General features: G+C 49.8%; 2 protein-coding genes across 3 annotated transcripts in view; one reads left to right on the top strand and one right to left on the bottom strand.

The window, feature by feature from the left end:
- The window catches only part of USP37 (ubiquitin specific peptidase 37), a 60,144-nt gene extending 54,929 nt beyond the window's left edge, over positions 1-5,215 (bottom strand). Inside the window, exons 1-2 of the mRNA XM_065413400.1 lie at positions 5,068-5,215; positions 2,573-2,785 (exon numbers count right to left, since the gene is read on the bottom strand). Coding sequence (XP_065269472.1) covers positions 2,573-2,728 — 156 coding nt within the window. The 5' untranslated portion in view covers positions 2,729-2,785; positions 5,068-5,215. The remainder of the gene's footprint in view (positions 1-2,572; positions 2,786-5,067) is intronic.
- Positions 5,216-5,404: 189 nt separating this feature from the next.
- CNOT9 (CCR4-NOT transcription complex subunit 9) lies at positions 5,405-20,159 on the top strand. Of its 2 annotated transcripts, XM_065413191.1 has the most exons (8): positions 5,405-5,488; positions 10,582-10,761; positions 11,612-11,727; positions 13,140-13,249; positions 14,875-14,984; positions 16,837-16,935; positions 17,708-17,799; positions 18,514-20,159. In XM_065413191.1, the coding sequence occupies exons 1-8, from the start codon at positions 5,465-5,467 to the stop codon at positions 18,680-18,682; spliced, it is 900 nt and encodes a 299-aa protein (XP_065269263.1). In that variant the 5' UTR covers positions 5,405-5,464; the 3' UTR covers positions 18,683-20,159. The 2 variants fall into 2 exon arrangements, with proteins under 2 accessions (XP_065269263.1, XP_065269262.1); XM_065413190.1 differs by lacking the exon at positions 5,405-5,488 and having other exon boundaries at positions 10,549-10,761.
- The last annotated feature ends 210 nt before the right edge of the window (positions 20,160-20,369 follow it).

Below are 20,369 nucleotides of genomic sequence, written 5' to 3'. Positions count from 1 at the left end.
ATACTGAGTCATCACTAAACCTTAAGTTAATATGGTTAATGAATTTTTAAAATGCCACTCAGAAAAGGCAACACTATCACTGACAAGCCCCTATTTTCAAGTGTTTACAGCATTCTGAAACTTACTTCACTGGATTCAAATTTCTTGTTTCTCTCAATCCTAAATGAATGAGAGTTCAGTAAAATTTCATTTAGCTGCTAGAGTTATCAAAATTAAAGAAACATTTCATCAATTAAGTATCAGAGGGGTAGCCGTGTTAGTCTGGGTCTGTAAAAAGCAAGAGAGAGTCCTGTGGCGCCTTTAAGACTAACAGATGTATTGGAGCATAAGCTTTCGTGGGTGAATACCCACTCCAATATATTTGTTAGTCTTAAAGGTGCCACAGGACTCCCTGTTGCTTTCATCAATTAAGATTTTTTTTTTCAGATTTTTATCTGTTGTTCAATAACTCAAGACTTTTAGAAACTTTCATATAGTTTAGCCCTCAAAAGGTAAAAATTCTTGACAGGTTGGGAAAAAACTGGCTTGGTAATCAGTAAGTATAAAAAGATTGCTGAATATTCAGTATATATTTAACTTGGTGTCTTTTTTTTTTATAAAGTAAAAAAATTATTAGTGCAACAAGTCAAATACAATGTTAACGTAAAAAAAAAAAATATCGCCCTCCCTAATTAATCCACATATTCGTTCGCACTTTCTGCTAGGTTGGCTACAAGAAATCACCTGACCTATGATATTTTTTTGGTTGCGTGTATGTTGAGGAAAACTTTTTTAAATAGATGAATAAACAGAGTTCTTGGTATCTTCAGGAACCAAGTTGTGCAGCTGCATCACTGTAACGTTTCTAGTGTAGACATAACCCACTTCAGTCAGTGATTAGTTTTTCATTTGGTGAAGCTACCCTTCCACCATCCTTTATGCCCAAATCCTTGCTTTTTTAATTAACTGAAAACTTTCAGTGCAGCAAGAATTCAAGTGGGGCCTTCAAATCTTCCACTCTCTCCTAAAACAAGCAAACCAGAGAAGACTTTCAATCATGTCACCGTCCAAGGTCAAACCTCCTGTTGCAACTTAAAAAGCTCTGAAGACATAACAGTATTCATCATCCTCCATTCTCTCCAGCCACCAGTTGTGTGTCTTGTTTAAACTAAATTATAAAGTCTCCGGGACAAAGAGTGTCTTTTACTATACGTCTGTACATAGAATCTAGATAGCACAATGGGGCCCCAACCCAGCTGAGGTCTCTAGGCACCACGAACATAAATAATCATTTTTACAAGTATGAAGAGCTGCTAGCTTCTGGAGAGAGAAAGATTTAATTCAATTTGCCTCTATAACATGACAATAGGGTCTCCCAAACCTGCAGATGAAGGGGTTTCTGATTAATCTGAACTGGAAGACCGAAAAAGGGCCTAAAATTCCTCCCAGTGTTTTCTGTTACAGGAACTGTTGTTCCAATACATGAATATCACCAAATTGCTGAGAATTAAATGCACACACTTTGCTTAGCACCTTACAGTTGGCATGATCCCTGCCTATTTTTCTACCAATATAGTCATTAAAATCTTTGGCAGCACATGATACTAGATTTACTCATCTCATCGATCCAAACAAATTCCCTGCCATTAATACACAACTTTGCTCTTCCGTTCCTAATGTAGATTCAGCAGGTACCTTCTGGACCATTAAATTCCTCCTATCCACTGAAGGGAACCTCCCCAGGACTCATCAGGTAAGAAGGCAGACAGTTCTTAGGAATATTAAATATACAGTAGCACTTAGACGAAGAATCACCCAAGCTAATCATTTTCTTACATAGAAAACATAGGACTTGCCATACTGGATCCAACCCAACTTTTATGCTTTTATACTTTGTCTTTTTTAGATTGTAAGCTCTTCAGGACAAGCACTGTATCTTCATGTGTGTTTGGACATAACATTTGGGGCACAAATAATTAGGAGGAATGGGATGTAAATAAGAGAAGGAAAATTTAGGCTGAATAGATGAGACTTCCTGACAGCGAGATCTATCAAGTCTCCCAAGGGAAGTGGTGGAAGTCAGGTTTCTTGGCATATTTAACATCTAGCCTAGACAGAACTGTAGTCCATGTACAATAGTGAAGAGTCTTACACCTGGACTAAGGGTATGTCTACACTGGGAATTTTCAGCACTTCAACTGGGAAAAGTGCTAGTGCAGACAAGGTGTAGGTGACCTAATAGGTCTTCACATACGTTCTCTGAAAGTTTATCAAATAAGCAAACAGAGTTTCAAAAAGGTAATTAAAAAAGAAAGATACTATATAGTTTGGTAATTTTCTTTCATGTCTTAAGCTTTTACATTTCTTCCCAATTAATGGTTTGCTCACTCCTGCCTTGGCATTCCACCCAACAATGCACCTGAATAATTTAAAGTATGGTTATACAAAAGGATTAGTGTTCTGGAAATGAAAACCAAGGAACAGTCACAGAGGGAAGTTTGTATGATACTTAGTAGTCTTGGAGATGACAGCTGTTCACAAAAGGGAACAATCCATGCATTGCTCATACAAAACACCTTGATATTTGGAGTACCTGAAATGTCTTTGGAATTCCTCCAACATTGTAGTGAACCACTAGACTCACTTTGTTGTCCTTCTCCACAATTTCAAAGCTTCCTTCTTTCCATTTTGTAATCCCAGTTTGTATGCTGCGCATCCGGACAGGTCCATGCACCTTCAGGGGAGCCATTTTTCTTACAAATAAATAACTTCTAACAGATTAACTAAATTTACTTCACCTTGAAACCTGTTAAAAATAAGAAAATTAAAATTGGCAACTGGCAAATATATCCACGTAAAGTGTAAAAATAAGGAATAGGATTTTTTGCAGGAGTCTAGTGAAAAAATAGAATAATACAGTAAATGAAACATGGATAAAGAAATCTTCCACAATTTGGCCAGCATTACTTTAACCCAGTGGTCCCCAAACTTTTCAGGGTTGTGACCCCCTTACCCCTGTCCACGTTCCCCCTCCACCGGGGCTGAGAGTGAGGCAATGGCTCGGGGGGGAAATGTGGACAAGAGTTAGGGGGCTGGGGCCACAGCTGGGCATTGAGTGCCGGGCCAGAAGTGGAGCTGGGTGGCTCTGCCTCCCTGTCCCCCGTGGGGGCTGGCCCAGGCCCCAGCCACAGGGTGTGCCCCACAGGTTGGGGACCTCTGCTTTAACCCCTAAATGTTTAACGGTGGGTGAGCTGACTCAATACAGACACCAAAAGATCTTGCAAATCTAAGAATGTAGTTTCCACAACAAATCCACCTTTAGCTAAGACCAGGCAAGGAAAGATGATGGGTAGAGGAGAAAAAACAACAAAAGTTTTTCAAGTAAAGCACTTTGTTTCCAAAATTAGACAATAAAACATCTAATGAGAAATCAGCTTTTTAGTAACAAAATTTATTCTTTGTATTTTACATGCTTGAATTATTGTCACCTCAACCTCATCCATTTTTCTGTCTCAGTCACCTGTTGCATCTTGTCACTGGTCTAGATTGTAAACTTTTGAGTATAGATTGTGTTTTTACATTGGTACAGCACATAGTACAATGAGACTCCAACTTGAATGAGGCTTCTAAGCAACACTAATACAAATTACTAAAATAACATGACAAATTATTCTGTAAATACTTCATGTTTTGATAGGCATTGTTTGATAAAAGCTTTTCTTTCCTTGGTTTTTAATAAGAACACACATACAGCCACCATTTTCTATTTAACTTTTGACTAAAACACTATTCTTAATTATAGCCTAGGACACACCACATACAGTAACTAAGTAGCATGGTCAAAATAGTTCAAATTTGAACAATATAGTTTTAAGGGAGTTTCTTTATAGACAATGAAGGTGTTCCTGCAATGAAGGTTAGTCAGCAGCAATATGTATAGCAGAGTGCCTTACTCAGCCTGCCCTTTCATCACTAACCCCCACACAAATTCCATGAAAGGTGATACAGTTTATCCAAAAACACAAGACGAAGAAGTTGCATTCCATCACCATTCCCTAGAGTAGATTTTTTCTCTCTCCACTACTGCTCTGCTAGTGAAAGCAATGGTAGGAGATGCCAATATACACAAGATACAGGTGTCAGCTAGATCTGCTCTCAGCAAGGTTAGTCAAAACCAGTGCTTCCTCCATTACTGGCGCTTCTAGAGCTGCCCTGGAGGGAAATATTAAGTGAAAGTCTAGTGTCAATATGTCCACAGACCCGACCGCTGTCAATAGCTAAAGCTGAGAACTTCAGCATTTTGCCCCTTTTGGTTGCACTTACTCTCGCCACTCCCCTTGAGTTTTCTTGCAACAATGTAGACAGGCCAAGGGGACGAAAGACAGAAGTCTATAGCCTCACCCCCCGCATTCAAACAGAGAAACGTTTTCTGACCAGGACATTGCCCCTACCCCGTTTCTGATGGTGGGAGAATTAGGGAATCCGAGGCACGCTTTCTTTTCCAAAGAGCAATTTGATCGACCCCAGGAAGACAGGTCAACTTCCCTGTCAACGCCAGGCATCTGCCCGTCCCCAGAAACGCTGCGCTCGGGGCCGCCCCTAGGCCTGGGAGCCCTTCCACACCCCCCCTGGATGGGCGGCTCCGGATCCCACGGGAGGGCACGAAGGGCTGGGGCGGGGTTCGGGGTGACACGGGAGCGCCACAGGCTGGACTCGGGCCGGGCCGGGCCCACACGGGGCAGGGCCGGGAGGGTGAGCCCGGGCGCTGCCTAGGGGTGCGGGGAGCGCAGCACCGGCCGGGGGGGCGCTGGCTGGAGGGCGGGCTGCGCTCCCCGTGTGCCTGGGGGAGGGGAGTCTGGAGGGGCGGGGGGCGCCCGACGCTGCGGGCTAGGGAGCGACCCCGGGGCTCCCCGCGGGACGTGGAGCTGAGTGGGCCGGGGTTCCGGGGGGACACGGCGGGAGGGGCACCGGGACTCCGCGTCCGCGGCGGGGGAGGGAGGGGGCAGCGGAGCCGGGACTCCGCGCGCGTGCGGGTGGGGGTGGGGGGGGAGTATGGCCCCTACTCGGCTTCCCCCCCCAGCTCGCTACCTGCCGCTCGGTGTCTCCCGAGGCCCCGCCGGCGCTCGCTCCTCAGGGAGACCGGGGCGGGGGGAAGGAGGAGGAGAAGGAGGCAGATGGCGGGAAGCGGGCAGCAGCGCGAGAGCCCCGCGCGAGACACGCACGTACAGCGCGGGCACGTCACCACGCCGCGGAGCACGCGCGCAGGCGCGTGGCGGGCCCTCCGCATCCCCCGACACGGCCCGCTCCCTGCCCCAGAATTCACCGCGCGCGGGCTCCGTCCGCGCCCGCCGGCTGCGCGCGCTCAGAGCACGTGACGGGGTGAGAGGGCGCAGGGCAGGGGTCACGGCGGCGCGCAGGCGGCCTGGGCCCCATGGCGGCGGCCTCCTGATCCCGGCCCTGGGCGGCGCGAGCGGCGGCTCCGAACATGCACAGCCTGGCCACGGCCGCGGTGAGTCCCGCCCCCTGCGGCCGGGCCCGGGCCCGCCGCCCCCGGGCGTGGCGCTGGTTCCCCGTTCGCAGCTCGCCGAGAGCGGCCGGGTCCCCCCCCCCCCTTCGGCCGGCCGGCCTGGTGCCACGTTCAGCCCGGGGGGTCCCCGCCCCCTTCTCTTCCCGCCAGGCTCGCCCCTCCTGGTGCTGGGGGCGCCCTGACCCCGGCCCCCGCCGCCGCGGGGCAGGCGGATAAAACCCGCCTCTCCTGCGAACCCCTGGGGGGCCAGCCCGGGTCTCCTGGGCCCCGCGGGATCCGCTGCTCCGACCTCCTGCCTGAGGCAGCGCAGGCCGGAGAACTTCCCCGAGCGCCGGGGTCTCCTGGGCCGGGGCCATGGGTACAAAGCCGGGCCATGGGGAAGGGCTGTGGAGCACACGCAGGCGGGGAAGCGGAGCGTGGGAGGCTGAGACAATGCGGGGCTTCTTGTGGCTTCCGCCCCTCTCCGTAGTGTTGAGTTCGACTCTTCGCGTGCGGATTCCCTGGGTTAAAAATCCCTCCTTGAGTTGATTGACACTCATTGAAACCGAGTCTTTGCCGTGGCGTGTGTGTACCGGGGCAGTTTGCTGCGAGATCAAGTTGTAGGGATGTTTTAAAACTCATTCACTGCAAGTACTAGTCGGGCTTAAAAAAACAAAAAAAATATGAGTCACTCCAGTACTTAGCGGTATCTAATTCGAGCAGCCTTTAGTTTTCCTAGGCAGTGATTGTAAATATTCATTGCTGGACTAAATACATTTGTAGAGCACTAAAGGGTGAAAGCAGAAGGTTAATTATTTTAATCATTCCTTACGTTTTTATAGCAATATGATTCTATCCTTTTTTATAGTGGATAAGGGATTGTGGTACCTCCCATTAAGCTCCCAGCTGTACACTAGGCTTCCTTGTGATAAACCTGACTAAGTGGGCATTCACCCACCAAAGCTTATGCTCCAATACGTCTGTTAGCCTTTAAGGTGCCACAGGACTCTCTGTTGCTTTTTACAGATCCAGACTAACACGGCTACCCCTCTGATACTTGACGTTTTTAAACAGTCATTTAATAAAAACAACTGGTTGATGTGAATGGAGAGCAAGTTGTTGAGCGCTGATTTTAAAAGTGTTCAATAAATATACGCTCTGTGAACTGTGATGAAATGTCTTTACTGTCCACCAGCTTGCATTTATATATAGAAATATAAATGGGGCCCAAAATGCAGCCATCTCTGCAAGGTACTGATGGCTGCAGTACATCACACTATCCTTAGGCAAGGCTGTTGGCCTATAAACAGGCATTTTTATTTTTCAGGTTGGAAGAAGTTGTTGTTACAAAACTGTAATAAGGCAGAGCACTGGCCTTTTACGTAGTGAGACCGCTGGCAGAGCCTGCATTTAGATGCTAATCTGAAAGGGGCATAAGATAATAGATGTGAGGTCCAGAGAATGGAGCAAAAACAATAAACGACAGAAAACTTGAAATAGAAATATGAGAGTGAAAATACAAATTAATCAGACCCCTGCTAGGTCATTGTTAAATAAAGGTTCATGTTGGTGTTATCAGGTTGATTAACAATATAGTTAGAAAAACACACACAATTAGGCAATATTGTGTGTTAATCAATGTTTTTTACCCAGAATGCTTGGGGGGCAGTTGCTTAATTAAAGAAGTCCGCAATTGGCTAAATCAAGTTTATGTAGTTGTCAGAGTTGCAATTTGGCAGGGACACTGCAGGTAAATGCTCTTCAGTGATTCACAAGCGCTCAGTGCGTGGTGCTTTAAGACCGCTATGACATCACTCTTGCATACATGAGGTGCAACAGAGGGTATTTAGTAAGATCATTGATAAGTATCGGCAATATTTACATACAGCATTTGACATTTCCCAAGATCTTAGGGAAGGAGAATGAGACTGTGAGCCTTGAAAACAGCAATTTGAAAATTAGAAGATTTTATCAATGACTACATTAAAAATAAATGAGACTTTCAGGGAAAAGTACCAGATGGGAATCTGTGGGGTCTGTGGGGAGAAATTTGATTCTTTCTTAGGAAGGCACTGGACACTATACATTTGTGCATGCATTGCTGAGGAGTCAACATATTTGAACTGTTAACTTGAACTGAACTTTCCAATATGTCTAGCAAAATAGACCTGAATGTTTAGCTGTCAAAGAGCTTGTCATTCAGTCATCATAAACAAACACAAATTAGATCTTCCAGTTTTCCATGTATTCCTAAACTCTGTTATAGGAGATGCTAACAGGATTACACTTCTAACTCTTGCAACAGAATAAATGTCACTCTTCACCATTCAAGAAATACCCTGGTTTGAGGTTCTGAAAAAGTATCTGGAAAACAGGGAGAGGGGGTTGGAAGGATTGATTTGAGGAAAGATGAAGAGTTAAAATGTGTAGTGAGCTTTGCAGGGCAGGGATTGACTGTGTCTGACATCTACAGATAATCTGATATCACTAAACAAATACTTTCCTCGTGAATAAGAGCAAGGGGTTATCAAGTCTACAGATTTTTAATAGCATAAATACCCAGGGTGGGGAAGAATTAAAACAGAGGTGGGCAAACTATGGCCCGCGGGACCCTCCTGCCCGACCCTTGAGCTCCTGGCCTCTCCTCTGCTGTTCCCCCTCTCCCGCAGCCTCAGCTCACTGCACCGCTGGCACAGTGCTCTGGGCGGTGGGGCTGCGAGCTCTTGCCTGGCCGCGGCTCTGCAGCTGCCCTGCCCGACCCGGTGCTCTGTGCTGCGCGGTGGCGTGGCTGGCTCCAGCCGGGTGGCGCGGCTGCCTGTCCTGGTACTCTGGGCAGCACGGCTGTAACGCCGCCAGCCACCGGTGTTCCAGGCAGCGCGTTAAGGGGGCAGGGAGTGGAGGGGGGGGGTTGGATAGAGGGCAGGGGAGTTCGGGGTGGTGATCAGGGGCGGGGGTGTGGATAGGGGTCAGGGCAGTCAGAGGGCGGGGAACAGGGGGTTGAATGGGGACAGGGATCCCGGGGGGGGGGCACTCAGGAAAGGGGGCGGGGGTTGGATGGGGCAGGGGTCCCAGGAGAGCAGTCAGGAATGAGAGGAGGGGTTGGATGGGGCAGCGGGGGGCAGGAGTGGTCAGGGAACGGGGAAGGATGGATGGGGCGGGGGGGGTCCAGGGGCGGTCAGGGGACAGGGAGGGAGGGATGGGGCAGGGGATCCCGGGGGGGGGGCCGTCAGGGAACAGGGGGGCGGTTGGATGGGGCAGTAGTCTTGGGGGGGGGCCATCAGGGGGCGAGAAGCAGGGGGGGTGTCAGATAGGGGGCGGGGGCCAAGCCATGCCTGGCTGTTTGGGGAGGCACAGCCTTCCCTAACTGGCCCTCCATACAATTACAGAAACTCGATGTGGCCCCTCCATAAAGTTTGCCCGCCCCTGAGTTAGAATGTGTCTGGGATATAACTGAGCCCAATGGATGAAATTAAGAGGAAAAACTTTACCTAAATATAAGGAAACACTTGCTGATATTGAGAAGTGAGGCTGTGGAATGGTATCCCAAAGAATTAGATGAACCCTAATACACATCTCTCATTTCTAACTTCCAAAGTTCTGTAAAGATTGGTTCCTGTTGTACATTTCACTTCTGGTACTAGTTGATTTCACTTCCTAGTTCTTGTGCAAGACTTGAGTTGCAGAGGACACTGCAAGGGAATGCTTAAATCTAAATACACTGTAACTGGTTGGTCTAAACTTCAAGAAAATAGTCCTATTCATATCTAGTTAAACCTGAATTTTCAACCTACACTACCAGATTGTCACTTTAATAGAGCAGCAGTGCATTAGTTTATATTGCTGTTGTAAAGAGCATTCGAAAAGGCATGAGACTTTGTTTTTTAATGAAAGTTTAGCTCCTCTGTAAAGGAAATCAGAGATATCTTAAAATCCTTGATTCCCCAATGTGATTCTTTTCAACCTGAGAACTTACTGAAGATGTTACTCTTTCACTGATCTCGTGGGAAAGTGGGTATGGAAATATCTTTGAAAACTCTCATGCTTAATCTTAAAAATATTACCCGAGTGTGGGTACAGATTCAGTTCTCTCTGTCTTTTTCTGGAAAGGATTTTTCCCACAAAGCAAATTAATAAGGGGTTCCCTTTAAGATATACACCTCTACCCCGATATAACGCGACCTGATATAACATGTATTCGGATATAACGCAGTAAAGCAGCGCTCCGGGTGGGCGGGGCTGCGCACTCCGGCGGATCAAAGCAAAGTTCGATATAACGCGGTTTCACCTATATCACAGTAAGATTTTTTGGCTCCTGAGGACAGCATTATATCGGGGTAGAGGTGTATACTTAGGGAAGAGACTGACGTTCTTGGGGACACAAGAAAGATGGATTTGTGCAACCCCTAGTTGTAGCACAATTTCTCTCTAGCAATACTTTTAAAATGCCCCGTTGTACCATGCGGAGGTTGATGAAATAATTAGAATTTTTTTCATTTATGTGGGACACTTATTTTAATGTAGTTTTGAGTGAATGTCGCTTGCGTTGAAAAGCTGCTGTCTTGAGCTTGTGGGAGGTATAAAACCAGTGGACTCTAAACTAACATGTCTTAAGTACTCCTTTAAATACATTTTTATTCTGCTTACACTTTGAGTGCAGGGTCTAAAGATACTTAACGTAGACAGGGTTGGCGCCGTGATATAGCACAGATTTCTACTGGAAAAAGAATGAAAAATAACCTGTCCTAATCTTTTGCTTGTATAGATGTGAAGTCGTGTGATTCACTGAATGTTGCTGAAGGAAGTTGCTAGATAACATTTTGCCAGAGGATACAGAGAAACTATAGTAGCGATAGATTTATTCCATGAAGCAAAGCCGCCTGTCCATGTTTCGTGGCAGGTGAAATGATAAGCATTGAACTGAGACCATTATCTGTATCCAGAACACTATTAGAAAAGCAGGTCTGCGGCTTTCTCCCTCCTCTAATTGAGGTTGCATTAACTGCCTGGCTTCATCTGTCTCTCTCAAAGTGAAAAGGGCCTGGTTTGAATCCGATAAAACCGTGATGTACTTACCCGTTTTATTGTCTCCCCTCAAGCCTGTGCCGACAGCACTGGCTCAGGTGGATAGAGAGAAGATCTATCAGTGGATTAATGAGCTGTCCAGCCCTGAGACCCGTGAGAATGCCTTGCTGGAGCTGAGTAAGAAGCGTGAATCAGTCCCTGACCTGGCCCCAATGCTATGGCACTCATTTGGCACAATCGCAGCTCTTCTGCAGGTGGGCGCCTTTCCGTTGCACCTGAAATGATGCTCGGGTGCTGCAGGGGTGACCGGGAGAGCTCGCTCATTGATGTGGGGTCTCTTGGGTTTCCTGAGTGACCTCTCTGTCACTTACCCCTTCCTACTGCAAGAGAGCCTTCCGAATAAAAACACACACCTCCCTCCCTGTTCGCCTCTTCAGCAGTCCAACACGTTCCACAGCTGCTGTTTGGCTCTCGGAGTATGAGACCTGGGGGTTTCCTTTGAGGAATTAAATTAAAATAAGAGGGACGGGCACTGAGAAACTCCTGTTCAGCGTACGCATGGAGCAAGGGAAGAAAGTCAGAAAGAGCTTAAGTTAGAAATGGACAGGCCTGGGTCAGACTTTTCCTCCTCACTCACGTCCTTATAACTGCCCCCTGTGCTCATGCAGTTCATCCTTCTTGGTACCCATAGCGGCTTCGCTTCAGGGAGACCAGAGGTCCCAGCATATGCTAGATCAGGATAGAGCTTTGCATGCTGGGACTTCTAGGCACAGTGGACTGCACCGCTGTTGTTTGTTGGTACTTCCAGGGCATCAGTCACCATAGTATCTAACCAACAATTAAGGGCAGCTGTAATCTGCTTAATTACATGCAGAGTAGATGCATCACCTTGATACCTGGCAATTTGCACGGTGCAGCCCTCAGTTGGGCAAAGTTTGAGTTCCCCAGGTTGCATAACTTCCTTTTAAAATGATGCTTGCAGCAGTGCTGTGGCAAACAGAAGGCAGCCATCTCTCTGGCACTTGCAGCCACTTATCAGGCGAATGTATTTGTGCAGCTTGGTCTGGTTTTCTCCTTTAATTTTGCTTTGTTTAACTTTCTTAGGAAATTGTAAATATTTATCCATCAATCAACCCGCCAACCCTGACAGCCCATCAATCTAACCGAGTCTGCAATGCTCTGGCACTCCTGCAGTGCGTTGCGTCGCATCCGGAAACCAGGTAAATGTCATCAGTCATATTGGTTAGCCTTGAGGTCCCTGTAAACTGTGTGTCGGGCTGGGTAAATCGTTTGCTCTAGGCAAGTGGTAAGTTCTTTGTACTGCCGCCACATTAAAGGCAGTGTGGCATATGACACTAGATGATAAACAGCAGCTTTGGGGATCTTTGCATGCAGCTTGACAGAAGCCCCAAACATAGGACATTGCATTTTGAGATTTCCTCTAATACCCCGCTCTTTAAAACGTGGTCTCCCCAAGACACTCCAGCTGAGATTGGGGCCCTGTTGTGCTAGCACCGAATAAGAGCTTGCAGTGTAATTTGAGAAGACAGCGGGTGGGAGGAAGAGAGGCACAGCCTGGGAAAATGTCCCAAAGTCACTCAGCAGGTCAGTGGAAGTGCCACGCCTGGAGTCCCAGTCAAGTGCCTTATTTGCTGGAGAACACTGTCCCTCCAATATCCTAGGGCCTCACTGTCCCCGTTGCTTGGACAAGGAAAGGAATAATCCAGGTGCTTGCCCGAAAGCCCTGTGACTGAAACCCAGCAGAAATCCGGCCTAATGGCCATGTTCTCTCATGTTTCCGTTCTCCCTGTGAATAAGGCCCTGTAACGAAATTGGGGGAACAATTAGGAAGCAGAATGTCTTTCAGCCTCTGCCAAACAAGATTTAACAGCACTGCTCCTTAAGCCAGTCTTCAAGGAAACAGTCCAGATTTTTCACTGGATTCCTTTATAACTTCATAAAAATGTGGAAACTCAAGCTCAGTATCTGAAGGGTGGATTCTCTTTAGTCTGAACACAATCCTGTGCGTTCAGTAGAACTCCCCTAGGATGGCCTTTGGAAATGGTATGTCAACAGGGGAACCTCTTCCTCTGGGGACTTCCCGCAATCCGAATTCTTTCCAGCCCATTCTCAGAAATGGGTTCTGGGGCTGGGAGCCAGGGATGACTGAGTGCTGTGGTGACAGTAGGTCTTGTGCAATATTTATACTGTAGTAGTATCTAGAGGCCAAGCAGATTGAGGTCCCATCGGGCCGGGGGCTGGGCATGCACCTGGTAAATAAGTCACTGAACCAAAGCATCTACAGCCTACAAAATCAGCTGTTACGTGGGTGAGACGAGAAGCAGATCAGAATGGGGGAGATGGGGTAACACAGAAATGTGGATGTGTGTGATCCTTCGCCTGTTGGGAGCCGTACCTGTGACCCATCACCTGCCTGCCTGTCCAGAGCATGTCACTTCCCTCTCTCCATTTGTAAACGGAGGATACTTTGCCTGCCCGCCCAGAGCGATGGGTGTTAACGTCTAGTCAGGCGGAGGCAGATGTACCGCGCTGTTACTGGATTGTGTGTTCTGTTTAGCCCTCTTGGCTTCTCGTGGTGTATGTTCAATGTGTCTTCTGCCTTTTCTTCCAGGTCAGCCTTCCTTGCAGCTCACATCCCTCTCTTCTTGTATCCCTTCTTGCACACAGTTAGCAAGACTCGTCCATTTGAATACCTGCGGCTTACCAGCCTTGGAGTGATTGGTAAGCAGTCATGCAAACGCTGGGAGCACTGGCTCCTCCTTTCCTATGGGCCACTCATCCCATGCCTTTAGTGTAGCAGCACCTTAAATCACTGTTGCTGTCCTTCCCTACGTGATCTTCTGAGTTATGTGATAACGTCTAACTTCCCATTGATGTGCGGAGAGCTTACCAGCGTGACTCCCATTAATACTAGTGGGAATTGTGTAGATAAATTCTGTGTGTCAGTGGTAGAAAAGACCCTGGAGTTTTGGACCATGGCTGGGTTGCTGGTGGGTTTTCACACCAAATGCAAGTGCATGGCTGATGTATCGATAGCATGCGCCTAAGCCGCGTCTTGGTTTGGCACAAGAAACATTGGCTGCATTGGGAAGTCCTGGCCTCAAAGCAGGTGGGGAGTTCACTTGCAGGAACAGTGAAGCTGCTGTTTCTTCAGCTACAAGCTGATCCTGTCAAGAGAAGTAATTACTGAGGGGGCCAAACTTCCAGAGTTTTTCTCCATTTTCTTGTCATGAATTTACTTGGGTGTCATTTTCCTCTAGATTATTTTTTTCCTAAAAGCTTTCTAACCCAGCACAGTAAGTGGGGCATTAAGATGGCGTCTCTAAGATGCATTCATTTTTCATAAAGGTCGCCAGTGGTCAACTGATGGTATGCTTCAGATTGGGTTTGTTTTATTGCTGGGAGGAGACAAAGCTTAGACTTTACCTGCCTTTTAAAAACTGGCATATTTGCTTCATTCTGCTGAAGCGATGCAGTTCCCTAGCCAGAAACGGCAGCAGATTCAGCATGAGGATTGCACTGGCTGCGCAGTGCCCGGCACCAGTTTATGTAGCACATTCCCATGCCAGTCACCCCGTTCTCGTCTCAGAGAAGCAGTCTGCACTCCCATGCGCAGTGTGGTGAGGATGTGTGCCTTGGAGAGGCTTGGAGAACAGCTTCCAGGCACTTTTTGGTCACCCGGCATTGAGTGTTGCATGAAGCCATCTTCTCTTCCTCTCTTTTCCCCCCATGTTGGTCACAATGTGCTAGTTGGTTTTCATAGAGAAACGTCCCAGTCCCTGCCGCGTGAAGCAAACAGTGTAAAGTCAGACAGAGAAAAGCAAGGGGAGGGGGTACAGCCAGTGAGCGATGAAGGTAGCGTTTGCCCTAGTCTTGGTAGCATCAACGCTTTAATCTTTTCCGGTGAGATATGTACCTTATTCCCAGTAACCCCTCCTGCTTCTTGCTGCAAGTCCGCTCGATCCACCCAGGTGGCATGGGACTGGACAGTCCTCTCAGCTGACCATGACCCCGGTTAATGGCTCTTATGTTCCAGACAAGCGAGTGGGTGGGCCGCTTTCGGCAAAGCGGGTGCTAGGAATCCAAAGGATTGTCCCCACCGGATGGTAACGGTTTGAGAAGCCGAATTTGGGATACGGCTGCTGCTTGAGCCATCGCTCCGTAACCATTCAGATATTCTTCTTTGTACTCGGGCAGTGCCCAAAGTCTCCCGTTTGCTGGACAAACCTGAGCAGTGCTTGCATTCTGGTCATCGCTGTGCTCGTATAAATCTTTGCCCCCTAGCTCAGGCTGCTCTTTCAAAGACAGGAGGGATTAAAATCTGCAGCTCTTTTGTCTGTTTTTAGGGGCCCTGGTGAAGACGGATGAGCAAGAAGTGATAAACTTTTTGTTGACAACAGAAATTATCCCCCTCTGCTTGCGCATCATGGAGTCTGGCAGCGAACTTTCCAAGACGGTATTTGCTTTTAGTTGAATTAAGTGATTTGTTTTTGTTGGCCGTTTCCCAGGTGTTCTGTTCATGTCCCTGCACGCAGCAGATCAGTGCGTCTTACCAGTTAGTTTGAACTTCTCCCTGTTGCAACTTGACATCGTAAAACGACAGGGGCAATTGCTGATCCCTTTATCGCCTTTCAAAATGTTGCTGTGAAGATCCGAGCTGGATGTTCTCCACCGTCCTCCTCCGCACTAGCCAGAGAATCGTATTCCGTCATTCCTGTACCTAGCCCAGTCACTGGTGGTTGATGAAAGCATCTCTTCCGGAGAGGCAGCCTGGCTGTTAACACTTGAGCTGCAAACCACAAGCCAGCTGGGCAAGGTTGTGTATGGCTAAGCAGGGCCATGGGATGGGGTGTTCCCCTCTGTCTCCCCTCTCTCGACAGTTGACCGGTCTGAATTGCCCGTTACCTCGGGTAGCCTGGCAGTAATTGTTAGGCCATGTCCACACTACTACTTACGTCGCTCAGGGGTGTGAATATTCCATCCCCCCAAGCGAGCTAAGTGACGCTGGCATAAGCAGTGCAGTGCACCGCGCTGTGTCGGTGGGCGAGCGTCTCCCACCGCCGCAGCTCTCGCCGCTCGTTGGGGGTGTTGAATGATGCCGACAGGCGAGCTCTGTCCCGCCAGCGGAGAACAGCTGCACGAGAGATCTGACAGCGGCACAGCTGCGTCGGCACAGCTGTAGAGCAGACATAGCCTTAGTGAACATACGACTCAACACAGCCCTTCATTGTTATCCAGCTGCTGTAGCTGCCTCTCTTCCCTTTGGAGCGTTGTTCTAGCTGTGTTTGCCCCAGGAGATTTGAGAGACAAGATAGGTGAGGTCATATCTGTTACTGGTGAGAGAGACAAGCTTTCCAGCTACACAGAGCTCTTCCTCAGGTCTGGGAAAGGTGTTATAGCTAAATAGGAGGTGAAACAAATGGTTTAACGCAAGTTGTTCACACACATTCTGAGGGGGACACATTCAAGGTGAAGTGGCCCATTAACACCCTGGCAGTCATAGGACAAAAAAGAGGGGTTACTGGGTTACAGATTGTGGTAACAAGCCATAAATCCAGTGTCTTTCTTTATTAAGACCATGATTTTTAGTGCCTAGCAAAGTTATGAATCCCTGGCTGGGATGATTTAGTTGGGGATTGGTCCTGCTTTGAGCAGGGGGTTGGACTAGATACCTCCTGAGGTCCCTTCCAACCCTGAGATTCTATGATTCTATGAATTGAAGCTCCCAGGCTCGTCTTTTGAAAGTGTTCTGTGGGTTCCCTTTGAGGCCGAGGACTGGTAGGTCAGATAGAGAGCGATCGCTTTGGGACAGGCGTTCGCCCGCAGGACACGTGGTGTGTTCATCTTTTATCATTTTTCTGTGCGAGTTTATACGGGGGAGTATTGATTTCATCCACGTCGTCGCTGTTGGGGCATTGGGTGAGGTGCACCACATGTTGTGATAGGTATGTACAGCGCCCAGGGATCCTGAAAGGTGTGTTGTGGGGGGTATATCGCTGTAGCGGTGGAGAGGTGTCTGCAGGTTTTGCATCTGTTGTTCAGGTCAGGGTCTGGTGCCCCTTTGAGTCGGTGGGTCCTGATCTGTTTGTTCCTTTCTCCCCTTCACAGTGAATTCCATGTGCTGTGTAAAGACCAGCCGTTCCTTCTGGTTTGAAACTGAGTAAACCTGTTAGCCGCCCCTGTTGAAATACTTGGTGCTCTTGGCATGTGTCCGTTTTGCAGTTGGTTGGGGTTGCTGTCAGAAGAACAAACAGGACGTGGTCCATTACAGGCGCAGCTGGTTAAGTGATTTCTCCCCTCTGTTCCAGGTTGCTACGTTTATTCTACAGAAGATCCTCCTAGATGATACAGGATTGGCGTATATCTGCCAGACTTATGAGCGGTTTTCTCATGTCGCCATGATATTGGTAGGGTCGGTTGCTCCCTTCACTTACTAAAGGGGTTACGCTGGAGCACCCGGCTTGTGTTTACTCATGATAGCACCTGCTGCCAAGGGTCTGTCCTGTGCAGGCTTCCCAGGGTCAGTTTTGTAAATTCACCGGCAGCTTCTCGTCTAACTCTTACTGGGATGGGTGTAAAACATAGAGTTGATATTTATGAATAGACTGACTAAAACCTGCACAGTTAGAATCTCCAAGGAAGATCCCTCAGTAAGGGGAGTGAGGTGGGACATAAACGATGCAAAACGAGCTATTTTAGCAGCATAGATCAGTTAATGCTGTCACCTATAGGCAAACCGAGTGAGCAGATGCTGAAAACATAGTCCTGGGAAATGCTTTCCATCCTGATCCTTGGACCAAAGCTCAGGGAGGTGGAACTCTTGCAGGTCCTGGGCTGAATATGAATTAATCAAGTTTTGAAGGAAATGGCCGGTGATGTAATCTGTAATGACCTCTGGGTCCATCCAGCTGTAAGTGGGTCTTGGTTGGAGAGAGCCCCGCAGTAGTGGCCCCGGTTTGAGCAGGATCTTTGAGTTGGGATCATCTCCTATTAGTGTTACAAGCTAGACTGGAAAGATGCTATCCACCTGCCAACAGGCACCAGTCACCTCCGCTTTGGTGGCTGCCAGAACCCGGTCCCGGTCCTGGGAGAATGAAACAAAACCACCGAAGTTCAGCACTTCCTAGTGCTTTTTCTAAACACCGTTTCTCTAACTGGAGCCGCTCCTTTGTTGAACAGGGTAAGATGGTCCTACAGCTCTCCAAGGAGCCGTCAGCAAGGCTGTTGAAACACGTGGTCCGCTGCTACCTTCGCCTTTCCGATAACCCAAGGTAAACATTTTAGGAGTTTTCAGGGGCTCCTGGGGGGCAGAGAGCAAAGGTGCTTCCCCCTCTCGCTGGAAGTGCCGTTCCATCGGGATTCCCACTTCGTGTGTCTGCCTCTCGGTCAGCCCTGGGACCTTTCTCGTGCCAGGCCTGTGAGCTCCCCCAGCACCTGGGCTCTGCCTGACTCTTGTAACACAGGTTGAATGGTCATAAATTACAACTGTCCCAGCGTGACTTGACCCCGTAGGGACCAGTGCCGCTGCGTGAGCTCTGCCTCGCTCCTCTGCGGCGGTGCTGGCGGGTGACACAGAGCAGTGCTGCAAAGGGCTCGTGGAGGGCGGAGCGGTGGAGTAACGAGGGGCCACTTCTCTGGCTAGCTATATTTGTATTTACTCCGTCCCTTGCTGGGCAGTCTCTGAAGCTTCTGACTCGGCTTCCTGTGCAGACATGCCGCCCCCCTCGTGTCTGGAAGGGGGTTGTGACTGGGAATGCGTTGGGACGGGGGGGCCCTTGGGTCAGTTCCCTTCAATGTGGGGGATCTGCCTGGAGCTCTTGGGTTTGGGGAGGAGGGAGGTCCTGGCCACGGTCTGGGGGGCGGAGTTTCCCAGGCGTGCTCAGAGCAGCCTGTCCCAGGCTGTAATGTTCCAGCAGGGGGCCTGCTCCCCTCTTGTCAATGTGAGTTTATTTGTTGGTCCCCCTGTTTCTTGTCTCCTGATGTAGGGCACGAGAGGCTCTCAGACAGTGCCTTCCTGACCAGCTGAAGGACACCACCTTCGCCCAGGTGCTGAAGGACGACACCACCACCAAGCGCTGGCTGGCACAGCTCGTCAAGAACCTGCAGGAGGGTCAGGTCACCGACCCCAGGGGCATCCCCCTGCCCCCGCAATGACACCCGCGGAGGGCGGGGCACCAGGGAGGAAACAGCTCAGGTTTACAGAGAACCAGGAACCGATGACCTCTTCCAGAACCGCCTGGGTGCACAGGCCAGCCTCCGGCCTGCCCGCCTCCCAGCCAGCAGGACCGTTCCCCCAGCCGCGGGGGGATTGTGACACCAGCACATACTGTTACTGCAGCTTAAAAGCCAAGCACCGCCTCTTCCCAGCTCGGCTGGTGTCTGCCTGGGGCCGTGCAGGACGTGGACTCTTCCCCGTAGCGCAGTCTCCGTGCCGGCGGCGCGTGGCCTCGCATTCCTTGTCACTTTCACCGTTTACAAGTCTGTTAGACGAGCGAGCTCAATAAAAGTTGACCCAGTTGTTTTATCCCCTCCACAGAGCGCGAACCGGCTGCGTCTCGCCCAGGGGGTGGCTCTCTCCCCGTCTGACGTGAAGCAGCTTCTTTCTGGCTGCCGCAGCTGCCTGCCCGGGTTTTGGTTTCCGTTTGCCAAGGGCGATGGCTGGAGCCAGGCCCATCTGCGCTCCGCTGGCTGGGGGAGTGAGGGAAGGCTTTGATCCTGGGTTCTGGCCCGTCCCTGGGGGTGGAGGTGACAGCAGGGTCGCGTTCCTGGGCTGTAAATTGTGCATTGCAGCCGCTGTGACTGCTGTGCTCAAAGCCCCGTGAACTGGCTCTCCGGCGTCCCCTGGACTGAAGTACAGCACCTCCTCCTAGTGCTGCCCTCTGCCCGCAGGACGGAGCTGGGTTCGGAAGCCCCTGCTGCTGGCCAGGCTTAAGGGCAGCAGCTCGTGAATGTGTTAGCTCGGCCGCTTTGCTGGCCAGAGCCCGTTGAAAGAGGAGATCCTGCCTCTGGGCGGCAGGGGACGTGGCAGGAGCCAGTTCAGGCAGGTGCCAAGGGCTCCAGGGACGTCAGCTTTTCTGGGGTGCCAGGCCTCGAGGCTGCCTCCATACACAAGGGCTCTGGCTCTCCTGTCCGTCCCCCATCCGCCCCTTCTCCCCTGGCCCAGTGTTGGCATCTGCCTCAGCCCACAGCAATGAAGGCGCTCGCCTGCCTGCGTGGAGAGGGACAGGCTAGCTTTTCCAGCTGAACCGAGCGGGGAGGCAGGTTGGCTGTAACTTGTCCAGCAAGGCTAGAAGCCGGGGCCCCCTGGTGACTGCCATGCCCTCGCCCTGCAGTGAAAGCTGGGCTTGGCTGTGGCACCGAGCAGCCAGATCTTCCTAGGGGAGAAGCTTTGTCCCTTTTTGCTGATCGTCGGCCATGTTGTTGTGCCAACAGTGTCTTAACCTCCTCCAGGCCTCTCCTCCCCCAGCCCGCGGCCAGCCCCGCGGGACGGGGGCAGAGCGCCAGGCTCCCTCCCTTACCCCGGGCTCTGGTTTTATAACGGATAGTCTCATTTTTGCCATCCCCGCCTTGACGCGACTTAAAAATGCTTCTGTTTTGTAACTTAAACTTAATAAAAAAAAACCCCAAAGCACCACTGTTCCCGTCTGATCTCTGAGTGTGGGATCAGAGAGGGGCCGTCCGCAGGCAGGAGATACGGGAGGCCGGGTAAGCGCGCCCTCAGGCTCCTGGATCCTGGGTTGGTCAGTGGTGACTGGGGGTGGGGAGTGGGAGGCGAATCCGCTCTAGGGAGGATACTGGCCGTTTTAAGTGGTTGTCTCCCTGCCTCTCCCTGACCTGTCCG

This window comes from Emys orbicularis, chromosome 11, assembly GCF_028017835.1.
Source record: "Emys orbicularis isolate rEmyOrb1 chromosome 11, rEmyOrb1.hap1, whole genome shotgun sequence".
NCBI classification, from domain to species: Eukaryota; Metazoa; Chordata; order Testudines; family Emydidae; genus Emys; species Emys orbicularis.
The sequence above is the reverse complement of the archived record's forward strand: the minus strand, read 5'-3'. Positions and strand labels throughout refer to the sequence as shown.